The sequence below is a fragment of the Seriola aureovittata genome, chromosome 11 (genome assembly GCF_021018895.1).
Source record: "Seriola aureovittata isolate HTS-2021-v1 ecotype China chromosome 11, ASM2101889v1, whole genome shotgun sequence".
Taxonomy (NCBI): Eukaryota; Metazoa; Chordata; class Actinopteri; order Carangiformes; family Carangidae; genus Seriola; species Seriola aureovittata.
Window position 1 is genome coordinate 17,493,277 of NC_079374.1, and position 18,564 is coordinate 17,511,840.

At 40.2% G+C, this 18,564-nt stretch overlaps 2 protein-coding genes across 13 annotated transcripts in view; one reads left to right on the plus strand and one right to left on the minus strand.

Annotated features, from left to right (window-relative positions):
• Positions 1 to 7,993: 7,993 nt before the first annotated feature.
• On the plus strand, positions 7,994 to 14,005 carry myl1 (myosin, light chain 1, alkali; skeletal, fast). Its single transcript, XM_056388786.1, has 6 exons — positions 7,994 to 8,224; positions 9,073 to 9,100; positions 11,357 to 11,500; positions 12,398 to 12,571; positions 12,664 to 12,741; positions 13,442 to 14,005. Exons 1-6 carry the CDS (start codon positions 8,096 to 8,098, stop codon positions 13,468 to 13,470), a joined length of 582 nt encoding a protein of 193 aa, XP_056244761.1. The 5' UTR covers positions 7,994 to 8,095; the 3' UTR covers positions 13,471 to 14,005.
• Positions 14,006 to 14,353: 348 nt separating this feature from the next.
• map2 (microtubule-associated protein 2) overlaps positions 14,354 to 18,564 on the minus strand; it is a 95,015-nt gene continuing 90,804 nt past the window's right edge. For 11 of the 12 annotated variants that reach the window (XM_056388783.1, XM_056388781.1, XM_056388780.1 and 8 more), the window contains 2 exons: positions 16,873 to 16,985; positions 14,354 to 16,196 (listed from right to left, as the gene is read on the minus strand). In XM_056388783.1, the coding sequence (XP_056244758.1) occupies positions 15,975 to 16,196; positions 16,873 to 16,985 (335 nt within the window). In that variant the 3' untranslated portion in view covers positions 14,354 to 15,974. The remainder of the gene's footprint in view (positions 16,197 to 16,872; positions 16,986 to 18,564) is intronic. The other variant, XM_056388778.1, reaches the window with a different exon arrangement.

Sequence of the window (18,564 nt, forward strand, 5' to 3'; positions counted from 1 at the left end):
ACACATGATGTGTAGGTGACAGTGCAGCCCTATATATATATGAGTATACATCAACAGCTGAGAGGCCCCTTGTATCATTTCACTGCCAGCTATAACGGCTTTAGAGGTGATGTGACACCTAAACTGAAGTCTCTATGTAGACCACATATGCATATGTATCCTATGTAGGAAGTGATGCATCAAAGTACAGGATCACTTAATGTGTCTTGATTTACACTGCTGTCTAAACATGATTTGTTCTCCACTTATCATCATTACTTTGGTAAAAGAGTTGATACTGTGGCTCTACTGTGCCGATGGTAAATATCCATCAGTGTCCTGGTGTTTTTGGTTGAACAAAATATTCAAGAGGGTTGAGGTACGCAGGCCAGTAGTAAATCATTTTTCTGTCTGTCTGTTTGTTTATAATCTATGATGACTAAAGTTGATCTAAAATTCACAATAGAACACCATGAAATCCAGACTATTTAGCCAGACTGATAATTTACTGTCTGTGACTGTGGCTGATGCTTTATCTTAACTTAAGCTAAGCTAAATTTAATGTTCATTAGATGCATTTTCTTTTTTAGTTTGCCTTTGCCCCTCAAAATAAAGCATGTGACATACATACATATTTATTTTTATGCCATCTTATACTTTCGAAAGACAAATATGAGCAAGTCCCATCCAGGAGTTAGCTGAGGTTTGTACCAGAGCAGAGCCCATTAGAAAGATGATAGTCAAACATGATGGCCTGATGATATGAACTTCGCTCTGGGGGTTAAAATGATGCACTTATAGAAGAAAAGAAGATGTAGATCTGAATCCTCTAAAAGAGGCCATGAACACGTTTAGCTACAGCAGGGGTGTGGAATGAAGAGGTGATGTTTAACATTAGCAAATTCTGCCCCTGTGCTCAGCCTCTCTTTGCTCTGCTTGATCTAGCTAATTTAGGTTAACTTGAGTAACTATACTAACTCTCACCTTCTCTTAACTTGGCTTCAGAAACTGTCAAAACACAGACCCCAGTACACACTCTCACTCTGCTCTCTTTTATTTGCAAACACATATAAGATTTAGACATTTAAAAACCGTGCAATATAGTTACTATTACGCCGAGCTTAATAATATGAATGATATGAAGCTTTCTTAATATCTGAAAGACATTCCCTTATATACAGTTTCACACAATATTGTCACCCTATCTATCTACACTGGAATAAACTCATAAGAAAGCTTATTTTAATAAATAATACATTTAATAAACAGACAATTTTTTTTTCTGCTGACTGTTTAAAATAGTTATGATATGCCCTCAAAACACAGCCCCCAGCCCTGGCTACTTGTTGTAAATAATGACAGAATCACATACAATGGAAAATTGCTGGGTGATGATTGGGAGAACATGAGAAGCCTGTGCAATGCACAGCATGGTCCTTTATTACTGGGAGAGCTGTGATTAGCCGCCTTCTACATTCCTCCACTGATTGGCTCGGGTACAGCCTAATGAGCTCCAGTGTCTGTCCGCGGTGGAGGCACCCCCACATTGTCTGAGGTTTCAAGTGTGAGTCTCAGATGGTGACCGAGCTTAAGAGAGGACGTAAATAGACAGGCTCCCTCGCTGCTCTCTTTGCCAGGTTTCCAAGCACAGTCTTGGTCCTGAGATGAAAGAAAAAATAGATGTTTAATTTCAAGGATCTATGATGGTGCTTGTTCAGTGTGAGATCAGACTGATTTAAGAGATTAAAGATACATTTTGTATGTTATTCCAAGGCATGACAGAATTCAAAGTGCTTTACATGAGACATAACCAGACTCGAGAGTAAGACTTACAGTGCAGTGCAAGATATGAGAGAATAGTAGTTAATAATAGTTACACATTATAATAAAAAAAAAAAAGAGAGTGGCGAACAGAAACGTTTTAAGCCTTGATTTAAAATAACAGAGCCCGCCTCTCCATGCCTAGTTTTGACTCTAGGGACTGATGATCTGAGAGGCCTGGACGGTTCATGGGTGCATAGGTGCTTGATTTAAACCAACAATGGTAGTTTAAAATCAATTATTTGACAAACCCGAGCCCTGTGCAAAACTGTGCAAACCATGTGATGTGGTCGACCTTTGTAGTTGTTTAAATCTTATTTCATTCTGTAATTACACCCTTTGGCGGGATTTTACACGTCATACTAATATTATTAATAGTACTAATAATGGCAGTAGTGATATAGTAGCTTCACGGACCAGGAGTAAGTCCATTTCTAAATAATGAATAACTTAACACTTTATCAAATATGTATATTAGATATGTAAATTATTGTTATTCCATTTAATCACCCTTTGCATGAATTTAATTAATCCCTGGAAGTCTCTATAATTATCACAAAGTGCTTGACGCAAGCCTCCATAACTGTGATGGGGTTAACGTGTATCACCATCTTTAGAATTGTACTTTGCTCCCATCCTGGTTCAGTGTAACAGTATGTGCTGTCATGTTAGAAGAAGACACTCACACAGCGTCACCATCTTTGCTTTGAGTGATGACGGTATGATTGTCTTGACTGCCACAGCAACTTCAGCTTCCACGGTGTTAAAGGAGGATCAAGTCATCAGCTGGAGAAAAAGAAGGAAGAGACTGTCCCTTTAGGACGCTATCGGATTCCCTTCCTCTGCAGTGATGTAGTGTCCCCACTAAAAAGGGCAGCCAGTGGCTTTGTTTAGCCTGCCCCCATCTAATCCCTGTGTGGCCAGTGAAGGGCTTTTGAGAGAGCGAGGGAGAGTAAGAGAGCACGCAGGCCACAGAGACTGTATCAGCCCCCTTAAGGAGCCATGGCCCCCGCTCTTAGAAATCCCAAGAAACTTCACACCTCTCTGTAGGGACTATAAATAGGCTCCATCTGTCCCCCCAGGCTCAGTTACAGCCTCATTCCTTTTGGCATGGTTGGAAGGCAGGGAAGGAAGCACTCAGGGTTTGAAAAAGGGGGGTTGGTGGACAGAACCAGAGTCCAAAATCTACTCTCTAGTCATCACAGATGGCTGACTGGGTGACCTCTGCTACATGTTTGGTGGCGAAGGAAGTTCATGTGTGCTCTCTGTCATTTCCTTCATCACAGCAACCCTCCAACTCTCCACTGAGGCAAAACGCCAGTGACCTAGGAGCCTCCGCCATCTTTGGAATCATACACCACATTGCACTCATCGCATGATTTTTTTTTTCTCAAGCTCAGGTTCTTCACGTTTCATTAATCATACTTAACATAGGAGGACTCCAAAATTAGGACATTAGGCACTGTGTCTTAAAATCACTGCCTCTGTCTCCTTCACAGAATCTTAATTGCACATCTCACAATTTCAGGGTTGATGTTTTAGTCCTGGTTCTGGTAACATGAATGTCATTTCTTCTGTTCAGTAAGAATTTACATCAGGGTTCATGTAAGAAATATTGTGAAGTGGAAGGTGAATTTGAGAGATGCAAAGCAACACGCAGGCATCAGTGCTTCAGGCCACACTGTCATTCCTGAGAGGAGACAGTTATAGCGCCTGTCCTGTTCTGTCCTGTCCTGAAGCAAACCTGGGGGTGATATTATAAAATGCCTTGCTTGTCCCCCCAAGGACACAGCGAGAGAGTGAGGAGGTGACGCAGAAAGGATAGATCCCAGTTTTCAAAAGGAATATCCCCCCAAAACCCTTCCTTTCATGTCTCTCTGTTCCTCAGTCTAAAGTGACATAATCCAAAAAAGCTTCTTTGTCTCAGCTGATGAAAATCAACAGAGTTTACTGAGGTCTCTGCTTTATAGCATTAACATATTTCTCATGCCTGTGTGTGTGCGCAGCTTCCCTCTCTTGGCTACAATATCACTCCAGAATGCTCATGCAAATTAAGTGAAATCATTTCAATAAAATGAAATAGTTGACTAAGTAATAGTGTTCTGTTTAAATGCACCCCATTTGTTGTTTTCCATTTTGTACTCCACTTTGGTCGTATCCCATTACTGTTTTCTGATGCGTAAACATCCCAATGGTGAACACTGCTGTCTATATGTGATCTTATTCCATTCAGATAACATTCATGATAAAGTCTTAAACAGAGCTGTGTGGGAAGATAGAAGCCGTCTAACTAAAAACATTTTTGAAGGCAATGTGGGTGTCTTTACATAGACATCTAGACATTTTTGTTGAACAAATTGCTTCAGTTTACTATAACCTTTTAATAGGCAATGTGGATGTTTGGCACATTTTGTCTGTTTCTCTAAAAGAAAAAAAAAAAGTTTGATTGTTTGAATTAGAAGAGAGCTGAAGAAGCACACTTTTAGACCACATGTTGGCCAACTAGAAGACCAGACTGCCAAAGAAGGAACACAGGTCAAGTAAAAAATGTCAGTAGCTCTGACAGCTGTCATTCAGAGACTAACTAGGATATTTATAGATCAGTATTGTTTGTGCCTGGAAGAAGACAACATTTAGCCACTTTGTATAAGTTATGTATAAGGAATATCTGTATCACATTTCATGGTAATCTATCCAATAGTTTTTGAAATATTTCAGTCTGAACCAAAGTGGTGGACCAACCAACTGACCGACAGACCAACAGACTAAATCTGCCATCCCAAGAGTCATGGTGCAAAAATGAGAAAAAGTTGTACTTTTTAAGTTGTAGTTTGGCTGTAGTCCCCCTCCAGATGAACTTAAATGATTTTAATTATCCAGAGTTCTCATTAAGTCAAAATTTAAATGTGTCCAATACTTTGTTCCTGACCAAATCCCTGCAAAACAAATGACATTCCCATCAGCCACAGGTGTACTTGACTGAGTTTAGTGCTAATTAGCAAATGTTAGCAGGCTGACACACTAAGTGGCGGACATAATAGACCTAAACATTATTCCTGCTAAACATCAGCATGCTCATGTTGTCATTGTGAGCATGTTAGCGGGCATTTAGCTCAAAACACTGCTAAGTACAGTCTCACAGAGATTTCCTGGTGACTGACCTGCAATAAAGTGCCTTGCACTAAACAAATTATTGCACAGGCAGTGAGTGTAGTTAAGTCTAGAGCCTGTTGTGCTGTATGCCTGTGCACCGGACCTCTGCATGGTGAGATGTCAGCTTTTAAATGTGGCAACAATTTGTCACAAAAACATTTAGTGGGATGTATTTTGTGTATTTTGTTGAGTAGGGCCGGAGATGCAGGATTTAGTACAATTTTAACTGTGTTAAAATGAAATTACATGTCTATATGTGGAAAGCACGCAAAGCAAAATCCTCCTTTTTTCATAATAATATCTCTGGGGGGTCTGTGGTCTAATTTGTGTCAGTTTGGGGGTCCTTGATATGAAATAGTTTGAGAACTATTGGCCTAAATTCTAAATTTTTGCCTTTGGGTTTTTTGCAAATACTGATATTAATACTTAGCAAATTGCCAACAGCGGATAACTTCAACCCAAGATCTTCTCCGGATCAGCATAAAGGCAGCGATTTTTGCTTCCTCTCTCCTCATTCTACCAGATTCATGGACATCAGCAGTGGTCACCAAGGACTGGTTGTTGAAACTGATCTTCAGATGGAGAGTGTCACTGCTGTGCCCTTTACTATACAGTTGAACCCCCCCCACCTTTAAAAGATCTGACCTTACATCTTCACTATGGCTTTTTCCCAAAGGAGCTGGACCCTGATGATGGATAAGGGTTACATGTTTAGTCAGAAGAAGGAGATCGTTAATCTTTACTAATGTGATACTCAGAATGACTCAGTGACAGTACACTAAAACGCATTTAGAAACTTGTTTTTTTCAGGCTGCTGGCGCAAACATTAACCACAGAGAAAAAAAAAATTTTTTCAACAATGTTTTTTTGTTATTTGACATGAATACTGGGAATTGGCACTGGAATTACTTTAGCGGAAACCTAACAGGTTCAGTGAGTTGACATAGGTCACACACTGTGTTGGGCGAAAAAAAAAACCACACAACTTAAATTCCTAAATATCTGCAATGGATTACTTGAGGTCACGTGCAACTCAGTACTGTCTATAATTCACACAATAAAACTTGGTAGACTTAACACTACCAAATAAACTTGATATCTCCTTTCTTCTTCACTCAAGATGAATATGCCACCACATCTTAATAAAGGCCTTCCATGCCACTGAATCCATTAAGATTCTACAGTGGAGCCCAGATTGGACTGCAGCACAGGTGCAAGGACCGAGGCAGAGTTTCTATCGGGGGAGGGAGTGAAGGGAAGTCAGTCTCGGAAAAGGTGCAGTGGGGTGCCGTTGGTGAGCCCAGATGACAGCTGAGGGACTGAGGCTTTCTCTGGCTTGCCCTCGTGGAGATGGGGTCAGTGAAAGCAAGTGGGTGGGGGGAGGGAAGGAATTTATGCAGCTCCGTCATCACCAAGTCCTGTCATGGTGGTGTGGGCGGGGCAGCACCGCTGGCACTGGGAGACAGATATAGACAAGAATTAAGAAGACAGAATTTGCACTCTTAGTCTTATCTGGGTTACTGGCATCAGCAGCTGAAACCTCCACTAAATCTCCAGCGCTTTTACGTCACATCGTGACCGCTCACCAACACCGAGCCCCAAATTGAACACAGGTGCTGCTCTACCCAACACACACTGTCAGTGACTAGAAATAAACAATGGCTTGCTCTTAGATCTGAAAGACACCACGTCCACCATCTGTCTCATAGCCTGGTCCTTTGAAAATTTCTCCAGTACTAATTTCAACTAGTTTGATCAGTGCGGTCTACATGTTTTTTCCCTCCACTTGCATTTATTTCTTTTTCAGTTTACCACACTGTTTGACACTAACTCATTTATATTCTTAATGGCTTGATTTTCGGCACTTCACTCAAGCCTTGATGATGTTCATACGGAATAAAATATTCAACTAAATATGCCATGTTTTTATGGCAGCACCATTACATCAGACATCCTAGATCTACTGTGCATCATTTTATCCACATTTCTATACATATTTTCAGCCTGATGATGTAGGCTGATTGTGTCTCTGGGAACTCTGGGATCTATGCTAGAATTTAAAATAAAGTATGGTGCAATGCTTGACTACACAGCGTTAGATGGAACTTCTGATGAGTCCATCAGAATTGCAGTCAGAGATGAGTTATACTCACATCAGAGATGTTATGGTAAACTGATGTGAGTATAAAAACTGATAATGATAAACACATATGTTGATATCCTGACTTAACCATCACCCATAAACACTGTTAATGTGAGACTTGGCGCCTGAATACCTGGCTCAAAGGATAAGGCAGATAAGGTCATCAAACTACAATGTGAGTGAAATGAGTTGAGGGTAAGCTCCCATCAAACACATCCCAGATATATACTGGTACAGTGCTCAGGGCATATGACCATGAACGGCCTTTTCTTTTCTGGGAAACCCTCCTCGCCTTATCTCCAGTGTCTTATTTCTGACCATTCACTGAAATATTATTTTGTACCTGACACAAGCTGATGTTTACCACTGAGTAAGATGTTATGCAACTCCACATTGGAAGTGCTCCTCACTTTACAGTTAAAAGCTTTCTCTCTTGCCAAAGCTCCATTCAGGCTTTAATAGTCGTATTATTTATCCATGAGATTATACAGACAGTAAAACAGGCTCAACGTTAGTCTTTTTTTTTTTTTTTAACATCGTCAAATACTATTGCACTAAATCATCCTCAAATAGACGAGAATGGGTCCAGATTGTGCGTAATGATGCGCAACGCTGCGCGTAATAGTGGAACTGCGCACTTGTGAAATCGCATGGCCCCTGACTTATGTAACCTTTCACACCGTTTCCAATGTTTTCGTTTTTGATTATCGATATAAGGCATAAATAAACACTTTCTGGCCCGCAGCCCTGTGGTCCATGTTTAGAGAGGACCCCCCCACCAGCAATCACACACAAACACACCCCTCCCACCAGCTATCCAATCCTCACACGGGGTCAGCGTTGACGGGGGTCAAGAGGAAAAATAGCCTCATATATATACGCCCAGACGGTGATTTCTTGCTTCGAGTCCCCTCCACTCTGTGCTACACTCCTTGTGTTGTCACCCGAACCGGGAATTGTCTGTACTTCAGGAACAAAGTAGTTCTACTACCTGCTGAAATGGCACCCAAGAAGGACGCTAAGGCTCCCGCCAAGAAGGCCGAACCTGCACCAGCACCCGCACCTGCACCTGCAGCCGCGCCAGCCCCTGCTCCTGCAGCTCCCGCTGTCGACCTGTCCGCCGTCAAGGTATAATGACAGTCAGAGCATGATCTGGTCTGCTGTGGGGAGGGATGGCGATAGGATGATGGTTGTTCAGTAAGAGTTGAGATTTGACTTTTACACTCAGAGTTGTATGATAGAACTAGACCTACACTGCAATGGTTCCCAAAATCAAAAAGCGGTTCTTGAGGGATCCCCAGGCAAAAACAAGGTGTTTTTTTCCCCTTCTTATATCATACAATTGAAGGAAGAGAGAGGAACAGAGGACTGCTGTCACTACTTTGATTATGGGACTCAACTTATGTAAAGGACAGCTACAGCCACAGTATGCATACATCATATCCAAGAAAAACAGATGATGCTGATGGATGAGGTCAAAATATTGTTTAATTAAGAAAATTAATAAATACATTTTTTTTTATTCAATGCATATCAATCTTCACATTTAGTGGACACATTTCTACTAAACATCTGTGAGTGGATGCACAGTTAATAGTCAGTTAGTGAGAACCGCTGCAGGTTTGAAGGACCATAGTCAGAGCTGTGCAGAGGACAGAGGAGAATGACCAGAACCATGGATAGCTCACCATGAGTCAGACCACGCCCCCAGCTCTCTGGATTGGACTAACAGAGTGGTGACTGATGTTTGATGGCAATGCAGGATGACACCAAATGTGGACATGTTAATGTAGCTAAAGATGGACCTCCACAGATCGGATGCCATCATGTGAAGCTAATTTTGGCAAAGAGACAAGTTTAATCCTAGTTTAGACCTGATTGATTAGTCTAGATTAAATGGAAAATGCCTATTCATGTACAATGAGTGACAGTGATTATGTTTTATACTAACATGGCTGCTTTGTATTGGCTTGTAGGTGGAATTCAGTCCAGACCAGATTGAGGGTAAGTAAACCTCATTTTACCTTTGCAACACATGACACTCATCAGCTCATCTTTCTCGTGAGTATCTCTTGGCCCACAGTTGTGGAAAATGAGAAAAGGCACCCATATAATAAATCAATATGCCAGAAACTGAGAGGTTTGATAGTGAACCTATGAAGAGAACTGTGGCCTTCCCTCAAAGATGAATGATGATGCCAACCTGCAACAGACTTCGTAGTGGGTCTTGATGTGTTCACGACAGATGGTCACCTCTGTCATTTGTGTTTTGACATTCCTCGGGAATATCAGATGGCTTGTGAAATCCGATAAAGGCTCTGTGAAGCTAAGGACTCATTCAAGCGTACAGAGGATTAAACTTTTACAATGGCATTAAAAATCTTAAAAAAATCAAATAAAATCTTGAATGCTGCATCAAAAAGACAGCATCTACAACACACTGGCCTTTTAAACAGAATGATTATGTCTTGGCTCTAACCGTAGCTAATATTAAAAATGAACTGAAAAGTATACGCATCCGGTTGTGGTCAGCTGCTGTCCATGCAACTTTGTGTAAAAAAGTTGAATATGGGCTGCGGGCTGAACATCTGCAGGCTTTCATTTGAAACAAACACCAGCTGAATGTACTGATTATCACTTTCTACCAGAGCAGGTAAAACAAATACAGAATATTAGCTTGTTTCATCTTAAAGTAATAAAGGAAAAGACCAGTGATGCAGAGGGCTACATTTTAGTTTTAACATTTTCTGTTAGATTCACTGATTACTGGTGGGCAGAGCATCACAAATGAATTCAACCAATCCCCATGTCCTAATATTAACTTCACTTATTAAGATTGTTTATTGGCACTTTGCTGGTAACATTAGACTCTCTGTCACTATATCAGTGATATCAAATTATGTGCCAAGAGACTACTTTTTTTTTTTTTTGCAGCAGCAGCAGCAGCTCAATAATAATAATGAAAATAATAAGAAAAAGAAGCTAATTTCATGGATTACAGAAGGACAGTATACAAAAAAAATGAAATGAGTTTGACATAGAGAAACACCTGCATGCTATCGGTCCCTTCTGACCAGACCTGTTGTGTGGCCGCCTGCGTGTTACGCTGCAGTCAGCATTCCCTACATTTACTCAGCTCACCCACAGAGGGCCTTGCCTTTAAAAGGAAGGGGCTCATATTCTCAGCTATGTTTATCAATTCCAAGGTGGTCTTTTAAAAGATCCCACAGCCCTGCTGAGGGAGAGAGAGAGAGAGAGAGAGAGAGAGAGAGAGAGAGAGAAGGAGACGGCTGAGATAGAAATAGTATGAAGGTTGACGGAGCCTGGCAGGAGTCAGTATGTTCAGCCTGTAATACCTCAACTTATAGAGATGTTATAGACAAGTTTCCCTTGTAGGTTTGTAGAGGAGCTGCCTCCACCTGCTGGCAGGCAAACAACAGCTACAGGAAAACAAAAACCAAAAAACATTTCATACATACAATAGAAAATGCATAGATATGTAGTATGAAACAAAGCAGTTTTTTTATTAGTATAAAATTTATTCAAAATCCATTTTGAAAGTGGAGATGTTATCTATATATACAACTACCATCTCTGCCTGCTTTTAACTCAAATACATTCAAAATGTAGAAAGTTTATTTTTGTCTCCACAGGAGATTTTCAACTACTGACCTCCACAGATTATTATACTGTACTTCAAAAGATTTTAATGAACTTATTAAACCTTGACATTGAAAATCACAGACATTATTATATGACTATACAGGAATGTAAATGAAATGAAAGATGCATTAATAACAAAAAAGCATGCAAATAAGGTTATTGCTAAATTCATGCAATGAAATGTGAAACACTGCTTTACTACTAAATAGGCTCACTGTTAGTTCCATTGTTGGGTCTAAATGAACTATGGTGCAGTACATTAGTATAATGACAAACAAATATTATTGTAATTCAAATGTTCACACTGAATAAGTTAATTTTATGTTTCTAAAGGAAATATCACTTTCGGTAGGAATCACCACAGGGGATAATATACTATCACAGTTGAACAGTTTTAAGTCCCTTAAGGAATATAATTGAAATATCGCACTGTAAATACCATCCTGTGAAGGCTTCACACGGTTTAGTTTAGTCAATATAAACTCACTGTTGAGCAGCTCCTACACACACAAAACAAAACGCAATTCTCTTGATAAAAATGACAGAACTATCGGATTCATTAAGGTGATGACATCGTCTTTTCCTTCCACTCAACAGACTACAAGGAGGCCTTTGGTCTGTTCGACAGGGTGGGTGACAACAAGGTGGCTTACAACCAGATCGCCGACATCATGCGCGCTCTGGGACAGAACCCCACCAACAAGGAGGTGACCAAGCTGCTGGGAAACCCCTCCGCTGATGGTGAGAGAAATCTTTTGGTCAAAATATGTGTGGTGATGTGGTTTTGGTAGATTTAAAGCTTTTGGATGTTGAGAACAATTCATTACATTTAAATTTGATGATTTGATGCAAAATAATTCTTATTAAAAAAGTGCAAATTTTTTATCTTCCTGGCACTGAAATGCTACAACAGACTACAGGTCATACAAGATACAGTACTACCTCTAGTCCTAGTCTCAATATAATAATTATTTTTGCTGATTTTTGTATTAATATCACCATGATCTGCAGCGTACCAGTCATTTCTAGCAGCACTTTAAAATTTATATTTTTATAATTCTTTTTTATTTACATTTATCACTGGTGTTCATGGTGTGATGACTGGTTTTTGGTACATACAATGCAACAACAAATAATCAGTAACTGCTTTTGAGGCTGGAATCAGTCATGTTCAGTCAGATCAGCCGAAAAATGTGTCATTGAGAGGACATGTGGAACAGATCCGTCACAAAAATGTCTCAGAAATAAACTAAAATCTCCACCTTTGAATAAACAACATATTTCGAGTAAATACCAACAGGTTGAAAATCCTGCATGTGCTGCCAGCTAGTGGTTGAAATTGTAACCCTGCTTAACACTTAATCACTGCTGACAGAGCCACTGCCGCACGTTTCACAAACGTCTGCAAAATATCAGAACAGAACAGATCACATGTGAAAAATAAAGCACTAAATAAAACATGCATCTGTCCAAATATGTCATTTTGTCACCCAGAGAAAAGTATAACCTGGTGAAGCAATATTGTTGTTGAAATGCGTAGACAAGGATTTTGGCCACGTGGTGCTTGTTGTCTCAGACCTGCCGGCCGTGTTCGCCTCTGGAAGCAACTAACTTTCATTTCTGTCTCCCCTCACACAGACATGGCTCACAAGAGAGTAGAGTTCGAGGGTTTCCTGCCCATGCTCCAGACCATCATCAACAGCCCAAACAAGGCAGGATACGAGGACTACGTTGAGGGTCTGCGCGTCTTTGACAAGGAGGGCAACGGCACAGTGATGGGTGCTGAGCTGCGTATTGTCCTGTCAACACTGGGTGAGTCAGGCTGCATCCGTGGTGTGTTTGTGTGTGTGTGTGTGTGTCACTGTGTGTTATTAATGCTGGTTGTCCTCTGCCTCCCCCTACAGGAGAGAAGATGACTGAGGCTGAGATCGATGCCCTCATGGCAGGACAGGAGGACGAGAGCGGCGGTGTCAACTACGAGGGTGAGCCACAAGTTACAATATTATGATGGATGCTTATGTAACACTTTGTTATATTCAACACTGTATGAGTTTATATGATAAATAATTAGTGTATGTTCATGTTTTTATATCATTTTAAATGGGAAATCCACCAATTTTACACTTCATCAGTTTAGTTGAAGAGTACTCATCACTTCCCCTTGTCTCTCTGGTTGGGGAGTTGTACACAATTTGAAAAAATAACCCTGATTATGTCATCATAAGAAAATATGCTATTTAACTGCATTATGGGAAATGTAGGCTTGAGCATTACTGGAAAATGGCCCATACTCGGGACAAAAAGTCGGGATATTTTGACCTGTGCCGCTTGGATTTTGACGATTCTTTTTGAATCTGTCTCTTGTGATTCCCCCATTTTTGTAGAAGTGTGAGACTAAATTGCTGCAGTGACCCTTTAAACGCATACTTAAACCACTTTCCAAAGATATTCTAAATAAATTAATATACTATAGATTATGTATCGTGCATAAACCTAGCTGAAGACATTTTATTGTGCTGTGGTTAATATTGCAGATGTTTCATGTCATTTATAGCTCTACTCATTTGAACTTTCAATTCTAACAAATCTTTCAGTTATTTTATTATTAGATACTTCTCCTCACTCACTAATTTTTCCTTTTCTTCTGTCCTCTCTCTGTCCTGCCCTGGTCTTCATCCACAGCCTTTGTCAAGCACATCATGTCTGTGTAAGGACCCTGCCACTGCAGTGGTGACCATCGTATATGTGCAGACCCCATGGTGTCACGACATCCACTCACTGTTTCCTGAGGAAGCAGGGGGGAACAAAGGACTATGAGATGTCATTTCCTGAAACCTTTTGTTTCGTTCTAAACTTTTTTTTTTTCTCTAATGTCCAACTGGTGCTTTTTTTTCCTCTCCTCCTCTTACTCTTCCTGCTGTTCAGGAAGCCATCCCGGTTTCCCATGAGATATTTCTTTACGCATCTTCACTCTAGTCCTCCCGTCTCATTGGGTTTTTTTCCTTTCTTTTTTTTTTACGTCACTGGTCTTCACAGTGGAACAGTGATGGAGGGGAAGGTGGGATAATCATTATCCCCTCCTGTCACTTTACTGTCTGGCTGGCTCTCTATCTGCCAGTGAAGTGACTGGTCTGGCCCAGGACTGGCCGTCAAAATGAATCCACTCCTCACCCAACCCATCCCTAAGTCTTAACTTATTGTTTCCTCTGCCATTTCACAATAAAATTTTCACTAACTCCCATTTTATTCCTGAATGTCGGACTATTTATTTGATGAAAGTCATTTGCATAATGAATACACCCAGAAGCGTGTTAAAGGAATAGTTACACTTTTGGAAAAAAGGCAGCTGGAAAAAAGGCAGCATGAAGCTACAGCTGGATGGCAATTAGCTTAGCACACAACTTGTCATTTTTATACGTGTTTGTATGGGTTTAAACAAATGGTGCTTGTAGGTGACTGTTGTAACCTCTGGACAGAGCCAGGCCAGCTGTTTCTCTCAAAAAAAAAAAAAGAAAAAGGAAACGATTTCCCAAAATGTCAAACTCCTGCTTTAACTCTATGTCTTGTCATCCAAAAACACACAGTACTCCAGCATCAGTTTTTGTCCTTTTTATTGTCATTAATTATTGTAATTGGTGTCATATCAACAAGAGAAAAACTGCGTACATCTACTTGACCTTTTAAATACATTTACAGTTGCTGTAGGGTGGAGGCGGGGAGGGGGCACACGGAGATGGGGAATGCAGAAAAAACACAGAAGCAAACAAACAGTCGCAGGTGAGGGCAGTATTTAGGCAGGAGGCAAGATATACCACAGATGGTGTCTGAAAAAGAAACTAGATCGACCAAACACTTTCCTAACAGATGTAACAGTTGAGTTGACTGAGTTCCTTCAGTCGTTTTATTTTTCTTCATCAAGTGTCTTTTGAATGGATTTTTCAAAAAAAGCATTTCCCATTTCTTCTCTCACATATTGCAACATAACATCCAGATACGGTAGCATCCGTGGTAAAACAACATGGGCTCTGCACCAAACGCACACACACACACAGACATTTCAGAGTAGCTGCTCCTCTGCTAAATCTCAGGTTGCAAACGGTAGCGACTTCTTCTGTGGTGCAGACAGCAGACAGTCCCAATTAGTGCAACATCAGTCTGTTAGCGGAGAAACGTCTGTATTGTTCAATCATGTAAGCTGAAAAGACAATATACTTTGAGCTGTTTCCTTTTTGGATGGATGTTTGTGGAACGAACTCCAGTTTTTAATATTGTTCTGAAGTATAAACAGGCTTCTATATTGAACTACTGAGCAGGTACAAGTGTATGATGCTCGTCAACAGGACTGAGATGCATTCCTTAGCAACACCAAATCAGCTGTCTGACACTGTCACCAAGCATTACACTGTAAACAACTAATAACTACAAAACATGAACTTGTTTAATTTTTATCCAATAATTGAGGAAATAACTTACTAAAATCCTTTTTTTTTAAATTACAAAATAGCCTCTTTTAATATTTGAATCAATACATGCTTGTCATAACATAGACCTAGTTCTTGCAATAATGCAATTTTACAGGTATATTTTATAGCCATATTGTCACTTCCTTTTAAAATGTTCTGAGGACATTTAGATGGCGAAGAACTTGTATTTTTATACATGTTTCTATATATATTTGTTAAATATATCATATTATATATTTGATGACAAGAATGACTTGCAGTAAGGATGCTTGGTTTGTTAGGTGGTTTGGCGTCCATGCACGTTTACTGAGCAAGAACAACATGTGCTGCATGGTGTGCTGGCCACATTACTTCTTATTTTATGTAGAAAAAGGCAATAGCTTCTTCAAAACACTGATCCAGGGCCAGTCAAGCCAATACCTGGTCCTTACAAACTTAATCTTATCTATGACCAGTGAGTGCTCAGACTGAACTATTCTATGCAACATCATTTAAAGAGAGAGGCCAACATAATGAATCTGATATAACACATATTCAGGATCAAAATAAAGAGGACCAAAGTACCGTAGCTCCTAATTTGAGTCCCTACTTAAAGTTGAGAAATGGATCTTGGAGTGGAGATGTTCAGAGGCTGTGGTTTAGCTGAAGTTTGCCTCTAGGTGGCAGGAGTGGGCAGAAAGAGAGAAAGAGAGTTTGAGGGAATCAGGCTGAGGATGTCTGTGGTGCAGAGGATGAACCCACAGATCCAGTGTTCACAAACCCTGCTTAGCCAGAGCCGCAGTGACATCCTCAGCCAGGGTTGCTAACTGCGGCGACTCCATCATGTTGAGACTGCCGGAGGAGGAGAGGTGGCTGTCCCGGTGGCGGTGGGGAGACACAGAACCAGACAGGCCTGGCGACTGGATGACGATGTCAGCTCCATGGTCCACTCGGGCCTTGGCTTGGTCGCGAAATGCCAGCCTGTGGCTCTCAATCTATTAAATGTAGGTGGTGTGATGGGAAAAGTGTATGGGGAAGAAGGCATTTAAAAATATTTATAATTATCATTGTGAGTCAGCTTTAGAACAACTGCAAAAAATAAGCATAATTTAGGATGTTTGAATTAACTTCTACATAATTTAATGGTAGAGGTGTATACTATACCTTTACTGATACCCTCAAAGGCAGATAAAGGAAAACAAGTTTTTGAAAGATTGGCCTGTTGGAAACACATTTATATATATATATATACACACACACATATATATATATATATATATATATATATATATATATATATGTATGTGTGTGTGTGTGTGTGTGTGTGTGTGTGTGTGTAATGTATATTATATAATTAGATTGAAACTTAATCCATTTTAGCCTCCCTGAGTAAAACTATGGCTATGCTACATATCATTTAAGATTACAAAACTATTCATGGACTAGGGTGACTTTTCTCTCTATGTTGTTTTCACTGTTTAAGTAACTTGTAAAATATAATGACAACTGAAAAGTCTACACACCATGACTTACAGAGAAAATGTTATTTATTATGCATGTGCTGTATGTGTCGTCATAAAGCATATACCTATATTGACTAGTAAGACAATCTCTCAAAAACGTGATGTTTTCCTTTAAATCATGGTTTGAGGGCATGGAGCTGACACTCACCATGACACGGCCTCCACCAGGAGTGTGGTGAGCATTATCCAGGGAACCCACCTTGGCTTGGGCCTTGTCTTTGAAGTCCAACTTCACACTCTCTATACGCACGTTACCGCCCCCTGGGAAGAAGTAGAGAAAATGTAAAAACTATACAGAAATATTGACTCAAGTGACTTAAGTTTTTTTCTACAAACCCTGGTCTGGAGGTTTTTGGAGGGTTTATGGGGAAAAGGAATGTGCAATGCTGACCATGCGTTTCCAGCGAACCCTCAATAAATAAAGGTAGTAAAATAAAGGCTCAATCAGGAAGGGGCCAGCAGATGGGGCTGCAGGACCTGAAGCATTCACCACAAAATCATGTGGGAGTGGAAAATGATTCCACACCTCACAGCGAAACAGCAAGTACTCTGGAAACCTGTCTTAGATACACACACTATAAACATAGTATCTGAAATCTTTTCAGCACTGTATTAAAAACAGGTCTGCAGTGTATTTGGTTCATCTGAATTAAAAATGTACATATACTTATTTTTACCTGTAGTTGTCTGATCATAAGGATTTGGATACAATTGCAAAGGTATTGGGAGATCTACCACTGAGAGTCTTGCCACAACCTCAGCACAGTGGATGTAAATATAATTTAATTTGAGGCGATCAAAGCTTAAAAAACTTAAAACTTAACAGTGACTTCCCAAAACCAATGTCATCCTAACAAGCTATGTACTATATCTTGCTTTAGGCTTACTCTGTGTCCTTGACCAGTTTTACCTCTGCATCATTTGATCCCATCCAGAGCAAACATGCTCTCTCTCACTGCTAATCTTTGGTTTGTTGTATTTCAGTGATGATGAATGACGTCACTATGAAGTTCTTACCCTTCAGAAAGTCTTGAACTGGATGATAAAATGTGAGTGAGAAAACATTGTCCTCAGTCCTTCCCTGCCTGATGAATATCTGAGGACTGAAGTAAGTCATCAACAGTGTACGTGATTTTTGTTGGTTCTTTTACAATCAGTGATTTGAATGAGGGGTTCCAGGTGGGTCCCAGGTTTGACCCAATTTAGCTGATCAACATTGTGCTTCACATCCACATTCACACACAGGGTAGAAACAAACAGAACATGGCAAGACTGCCAGAAACCACAACACCTCCCACATTCCGCCACCTGTGGACGGATCCATCGAGCTGTCAATCCAAATGCAGTTTATTGTGTCTTCCAGTATTTTATTTTGTAAATTGACCATGGTCCAGATCAGTACTGGAGCTTCATTTGACTGCTGTGTTGCTTCAAGGGATGAATATAAATGGCAGCTTACATTTATTATTTAGATTGGATTAAATTACACTTTATTGTCAGTTTACAATCAGCCACAGTGCATTAAATTTTATGCCTTGCCTTCGCACTCAGTGTCTGACATGTACAGGTAAACAAGTCTAAGAACAACCACCTGTGGGATTCCTTGGCCTCATTTATCCTTGGTATTAAAATGTGATCTGTATCTGGTTACATTATCTGGATAATGACAGCTGATCCATGAACATGCATCTGCACCTGGTATTCATATGCGTTGTCAGTATCTCCATTCTGCCTTCACTGCGATCACATGTCAAAATGCAAGCGAATTCAATTTGAAATTGTTTTTTTGAGAGGGAGGACTTGTAAGGTGACACTATTACTCGGCCAGGCACCTTGAGCT